At 44.0% G+C, this 6703-nt stretch overlaps 1 protein-coding gene across 2 annotated transcripts; it reads right to left on the reverse strand.

Annotated features, from left to right (window-relative positions):
- Window positions 1-432: 432 nt before the first annotated feature.
- Window positions 433-5444, reverse strand: LOC142258838 (uncharacterized). Of its 2 annotated transcripts, none has more exons than XM_075331423.1 (5): window positions 5311-5444; window positions 5002-5181; window positions 4797-4920; window positions 4600-4713; window positions 433-1796 (listed from the first exon to the last, which is right to left on the reverse strand). In XM_075331423.1, the coding sequence occupies exons 1-5, from the start codon at window positions 5386-5388 to the stop codon at window positions 508-510; spliced, it is 1785 nt and encodes a 594-aa protein (XP_075187538.1). In that variant the 5' UTR covers window positions 5389-5444; the 3' UTR covers window positions 433-507. The 2 variants fall into 2 exon arrangements, with proteins under 2 accessions (XP_075187538.1, XP_075187537.1); XM_075331422.1 differs by having other exon boundaries at window positions 433-1799.
- Window positions 5445-6703: the final 1259 nt, after the last annotated feature.

Below are 6703 nucleotides of genomic sequence, written 5' to 3' on the forward strand. Positions count from 1 at the left end.
AACAGGACACACAGTCGGGGATGCACAGAATGAAATGCCCAGCTCACTGAAAAGGGGGCTACTCCCTGTTTGTACTGAATACAAAAAAACTACATAAAAACAAAAAAGTGAGCCGGAGTATGAGATGGTATACATGGAGCTTGTGAGACCATGTTCACACTGGCCATTAGACAAAGAGAAACCAAGGGAAAAATTGTGAAAACATACCCTGCTGTAACTAAATAAAAAACATGCAGCTGTCAAAATCTGCATAGTGCGCACAGCATTTTTTTTCCCATAGGTTTTGCTGGTAAATCACTATAGAGATGTTATGAACATAACATGCAGCGAAACATGCTGCAAAACCGCAGGAAATCCGCGGCAAAAACCGGCAAGTGCGCACAGGGCCTTAACATTTCAATTATTCACAACATGAAAAAGGATCCTTCCCTGTGTGGCTTCTTCACATGTCTAACAAGATCTGATTTCTGAAAATTACATTTTCCACATTCAGAACATAAAAATGGTTTATTTTGTGTGATTTTTTTGATGGTAAACAAGACCAGACTTCCTAGTATAACATTTACCACATTCTGGGCATGAAAATGGCTTCTCTCCTGTGTGAGATCTTAGATGCAAAACAAGTTTCGATTTCTGAATAAAACCTTTCCCACACTCTGAACATGAAAATGGTTTCTCCTCTGTGTGAATTTTCTGATGTGTAACAAGATGTGATTTATCGATAAAACATTTCCCACATTCTGAACATGAAAATGGCTTCTCCCCTGTGTGAATTTTCTGATGTTTAACAAGATGTGATATCTGAATAAAACATTTCCCACATTCTGAACATGAAAATGGCTTCTCCCCTGTGTGAATTTTCTGATGTTTAACAAGGTCTGATTTCTGAATATAACATTTTCCACACTCTGAACATGAAAATGGCTTTTCCCCTGTGTGACTTTTCTGATGTTTAACAAGGTCTGATTTCTGGATAAAACATTTCCCACATTCTGAACATGAAAATGGCTTTTCCCCTGTGTGAATTTTCTGATGTGTAACAAGATGTGATCTCTGAATAAAACATTTCCCACATTTTGAACATGAAAATGGCTTTTCCCCTGTGTGAGATCTTTGATGCCAAACAAGTTCTGATTTCTGAATAAAACATTTCCCACATTCTGAACATGAAAATGGCTTCTCCCCTGTGTGAATTTTCTGATGTCTAACAAGATGTGATATCTGAATAAAACATTTCCCACATTCTGAACATGAAAATGGCTTCTCCCCTGTGTGAATTTTCTGATGTCTAATAAGATGTGATATGTGAATAAAATATTTCCCACACTCTGAGCATGAAAATTTACTCTTACTAGAGTTAATTTTTTGATGGTTAGCAAGGGTTATTCTCCGAGTAAAACATTTTTCACCTTCTGAGCTTGAAAATGGCTTTTTCCATGTATGAATTTTTAGATGTTTTAAAAGATCTGATTTTTGAATAAAACATTTCCCACATTTTGAACACAAATATGGCTTCTCCCCTGTGTGAATTCTGTAATGTATAACAAGATCTGATTTCTGAGTAAAACATTTACTGCATTCTGAGCATGAAAATGGCTTCTCCCCAGTGTGAGTTTTTTGATGATCGGAATTTTGGACTTGTTTGAAAAGATCAGATGATTGTTCTTTCCTAGGAAGGACTGGAGGTATATCTAGGAAACTAGCCGGCTCTTCATATGTATCATGTGTGATACTTTGATCATCTGTTTTAAATTCTGAAGATATTAGAGGTCCAACTGAACTCCCGACACAGTCATCTGCTAACAATAAACACAATGTTATTATTTAATGAAATTATTTTGAAAGTACATTTTTTTAAACCATAACAGCAGAAATTAAATTAGGGAAAAAAATATTCTGAATCTGTTTTCTAATTTTGAGATCTAAGAGTTACATCTTTGTTAATTCAGACCTTCCATTCCTGTATCCAAGATATCTCTCCAGTAATACCAGTTCTCTGAAATGTGCTACAATAAATAATCTGAGTGATTGTCACAATGTGACTGCAGGATAACAAGGGACAGAGGGCTCCCATACTGTTCCTCATGCTAGAAGACCCTAGGCTATCCCCAACCTCTGGATTACCCCTGAATGAGAAGATGCCAGAGTCTTGTGCCTTGCTATTCTCCGGACCAGATCTAATCTGTTATCCCCCTAGGGAAGGAAAGGGCTGGAGTATGATTGAAACACAGATTAAAACAGACGGGAAAAACAAAATTCAGACACACTGCAAACTCACAGAAATAAAGAGTGAGAGACTAAGGAGAAAAGCAAGAGCAGGAAGGCAGCAACAAAAAGACAGCAAAGGTTAACACCACAACTGCTCACAAAAATAATGCACAACAACAAACACCAAACACCAGTTAGTTTGTATCACAACACTTCACCACACCTGTATAGGTAAACTATAGCTGGCATTAATGGCATATACAGTAAAGAAGCGAATGACACTGGCTCCCCTATAGCATGTGATCAAAGACATTAACAAGCAGCCCAGGAGAGAATGACCTTGCTATATTTAATAGACTCAGTGTGTTGATCACAGACATCAAAGAAGTTAACAGGCAGAGTACCAGAATTTGTAGTTTCTACAGATCCTGATGCCGCCATGAGAGTTGACGATGCCTGCAAAAAATCTCTTTGTGACGTTGATCCACAACATAGACAATTTCAAAGAGATTTATTTTTTTAAGGGCGAAAATAAAATAGTTAAAGCCGCATGTAATAAAAAAAATATTAACTCATATGTGACAATTCATCTGTATCCGCTCCATTCTGTAGTTCCTGCTGCTGCGCGACTGATCAGGGAGGAGTAGTGAAAAAACACATCTTATATCATCAATTCTTCTCGAACATTTATGGATTGTTGTAACTAATGTTATATTTTGAACATCCAAGGAGTAAAATACAGCAGTGATAGGAAACTTAGTAACCCTTCAGTATCCTGCAATCGAATCACAAGGTGCCGACTGGAGTTGTGATGTTGCTGTCAAAAATTGACAGTCAAGTTTAAAAAGCTAAGAGCCACCTCTGTTAGAGACATATGCCGGATATTTAACGGGGTTTTCTGGGACAGTAACGTTAATGGCCTATCCTTAGGGTGGCGTTACACGGTACGATTTATCGCGCGATATGTTGTTGGGGTCACGGAATTCGTGACGCACATCCGGCATCGGTAGAGATGTCGTACCGTGTGACACCTCCGAACGACTTAACGAGCAAAAATACTCACCTTATCGTTGCTCGTTGACATGTCGTTCATTTCCATAATGTCATTCCTTCTTCTGCGCGCCGGTTGTTCGTCGTTCCCGTGGCAGCACACATCGCTATGTGTGACACCCCGGGAATGACGAACAACAACTTACCTTCGTCCCGCCGGCAATGAGGAAGGAAGGAGGTGGGCGGAATGTTACGTCCCGCTCATCTCCGCCCCTCCACTTCTATTGGGCGGCCGCTGTGTGACGTCGCTGTGATGCCGAACGTCCCTCTCCCTTCAGGAAGCGGATGCCGCCCACAGCGACGTCGTTAGGGAGGTGACGGGAGTTTAACGACTTTGTGCGACACGGGCAATGAATTGCCTGTGACGCACAAACGACGGGGGCGGGTGCAATCGCTCATGCGATCGCACGATATATCGTCTCGTGTAACGCCGCCCTTAGTCTTTGTAACCAAAGCAGGTAGCAGGGTCTTGCATTCTGTGCATATAAACATTATGGCTCCAAATCATCAGGACCGGTGATGGACACTGAAAAATGATGTCAGGGACTGGAGTGAGATTTCTGGCATAGGGAACGCTGTAGTTTGTTACGAAGTAGAGAAGCGGTGGCATCACACCCTTCTTATGGCCAAGCTCTGCCAATTTTGTTAAAGCTGGTTAAAATTGGCGTGAACACCTACACACCAGCCTGTCTGCTCTTCAGCTTTAGACTCGTGCAATTAAGAGACCTTTGGTCACATGATGTGATGTTGAAAAGGTTCTTAAGTAGTCCTATAATCGGCATATAAACACCGGGCCCTAGAAGAATGGGGGCCCGGTGCAATTGCTTAGTTTGCTCTCTCTTTCCCCTAATGCCAGTCTCTCTTCTATTCAGTTCTATTAGACTCCTGCAATTAAAAGACCTTTGGTTGCATCATGTCACATGACTTTGAAGTCATCAAAGGTCCTTAAACAATCAATCTTAGAATACAACTGATGGAGTCCCTAAGAGAGAGGGGTTCCTGAAAAATTGCGCAGTTTGACTCTTCCCAACGCTGGCCCTGACTGTAACTAGGGCTTATTTTTGGAGTAGGGCTTATATTTTAAACATTCTCCAAAAATCCCATAAAATCATGCCATGGCTTATTTTCGGTGTAGGTCGTATTTTCTGGGAAACAGGGTATTCATGAACCCTCTGCAGGTCTTTAAGTTGCCTTCATAATGACAGTGAGAAGACACTAGAAACAAACAGCAGAAGCAGAAGAAGCAGAAGCAAAGAAAATACAGCTGAAAAACCAGAGCAGAAAGCCTAAAAATGTCAACACAAAATTAGTGCAGAAAGTACATGAGTAGATATCTCTTACTGGATAGAACTGGAGGAAACACATCCTGAGGAACATCGGGGTCTTCTTGTTTACAGTCCTGTGGGAGCAGAGGACGGGGACATCTCTCTGGTGTTGTCCTCTTACTGGATAGACCTGGAGGAAACACATACAGGGACTGAATTCATTCCTTACATACAGATAATTATAGGCTGTGTGTATTTAGTCCTGTCTATTACCTGGTGATGTGAGGGGCTGGGGAACCGCCATCATGACGTCCTTGTACAGATCTTTGTGTCCTTCTAAATACTCCCACTCCTCCATGGAGAAATAGACGGTGACGTCCTGACACCTTATAGGAACCTGACACATACAATGATACCGTCACCCCCGATCCCTTCATAGCGTTACTGTATAATGTCCCAGCATTCCCAGCAGTGTCACCTCTCCAGTCAGCAGCTCAATCATCTTGTAGGTGAGTTCTAGGATCTTCTGCTCATTGATGTCCTCATGTATCGGCGGGTGAGGTGGAGGCCCCGTGATTGGGCTCAGGGGTCTTCCCCATCCCTCAGACACAGGGGCCTGACAGCGCTCACTAGAGGTCTTCTTCACTACTGTGTAATCCTAGTTATGGAGAGACACAGTAATAAATCTCACTCCAGACATTTCCAGAGTCCTCACCTCTCCAGTTCTGTCCATCTGTTATTCCCATAGATAAGAATGATGTAATGTGACGTCATCAGAATCTCTCACCTCTCCAGTAAGCCGGAAGAGGATCTCTAGGGTGAGGTGTAATATCCTCTCCGCTATCTTGTTCCAGTCTTTATCCATCCTGGTCAGGAAGTTTTCTTAAACAGAATACAATCACTGAGAGGATCCGATATTATAAGGACCTGAATGGGAAGGAGATGAGCCGATATGTAAAATTAATGGAGATAATAATGGAGGGAAGATATTGTGGCGCCCCTGACCTGGTCAGGCACCACAGAGTATTGCACCCATGCTGGGGCAGTGCTTCCAGGTAATCTCCAAAGGCCAGGATGAGGTGTGCACATACAAACACCTAGCAATCAGGTCTCCCACACCACTAGAAGGGATCCTTGGGTAGCCCAGAAGAGGTTACCTTTCAATTCCCTGCAACAGGGTGTAGGGAGGGGCTGGAGGCTAGAAGCAGGGGAGACAGGAAAAAGGAGGAGGAGCCGGCAGTCTGGAGCAGAGTGTTCAGGAGTGTGGAAGGGAGCAGACTTACACCCATGCTAGCCAGACCCTGCGGAGTGTGGTAGCTGTTAACAGGGGAGAACGGGTACCTGTGGGTCAGCCTGAAAGACATCTACAGAGAGGTGGCCGAGTACAGGGACCGCTGGTATTCCGGCACGCATGGGGATACAGGTCCCCAGAGCAGAAATCTAATCATCTGGAGCTGCTCAACCTGCCGGTGAGGGCACTTGCGGTAACTCACCAGAAACACAGAGTCCGAGCTCAAGCAGCAACAAAAAGACCCACAAGGGGACAGGGCCAGGAGCCATCCTACCAAGGTCTACGCTGTCGGCAGACGGGCCAGGGAGGGGAGTGGAGTGAGAGACAGCTTCCCTGGAGGAATCCCACCATACTACAAGTGAGGGGTCCTCCCAAACAAAAGGAGTGCAAGGAAGGCGAGTTGATAGCTACCCTCAGAACGGCCTGCAGGAATTCCTGGTTCCATCTGGTTATCACAGTGTCGCCCGGGCATCTCACGTAAACAACCAAAAAGTGAGTAAACAAGTTGAAAGACTTTCTGGACTGTGTCTGAGTCATTCTGCGACTTGTGGTTCCACGCATATACACTCAAGCCCCTGGGGCTAGCCTCACTCTCGGGAGGCCGCACCATCCGACTGCAATACCATCAGCCCTTCATATTAAACTGCAGTGGCGGTCACCCATCCTGACCGCAAATACCGAGAGTGGTGTCACGACTTCGTATAAAGAAAACCTGACCGACCTGTTTCCAGAAGGTATTCCCCAAGAGCCGTCCCTGCAGTGTCACGCTGCAGCGCTGTGGTGGGCGACTCATTCTGGTGTCACAAACAGGATAAGGACTAGACCTGTTAGGCAAGCGACCGTGCGCCTCAGAGGTCCGACTGCAAAATTTGAACCGCTGCCATATTGT

This window comes from Anomaloglossus baeobatrachus (genome assembly GCF_048569485.1).
Source record: "Anomaloglossus baeobatrachus isolate aAnoBae1 chromosome 5 unlocalized genomic scaffold, aAnoBae1.hap1 SUPER_5_unloc_13, whole genome shotgun sequence".
Lineage (NCBI taxonomy): Eukaryota > Metazoa > Chordata > Amphibia > Anura > Aromobatidae > Anomaloglossus > Anomaloglossus baeobatrachus.

Bases quoted from the DNA above. Each gene is read 5' to 3' on its own strand.
- LOC142258838 (XM_075331422.1), bottom strand. From the start codon at position 5,388: ATGGATAAAGACTGGAACAAGATAGCGGAGAGGATATTACACCTCACC. The intron at 4,921-5,001 runs GTGACACTGCTG...TGTATGTGTCAG, and splicing joins TTGAGCTGCTGACTGGAGAG to GTTCCTATAAGGTGTCAGGA. The intron at 4,714-4,796 runs GTAATAGACAGG...TGTTTCCTCCAG, and splicing joins CCAGCCCCTCACATCACCAG to GTCTATCCAGTAAGAGGACA.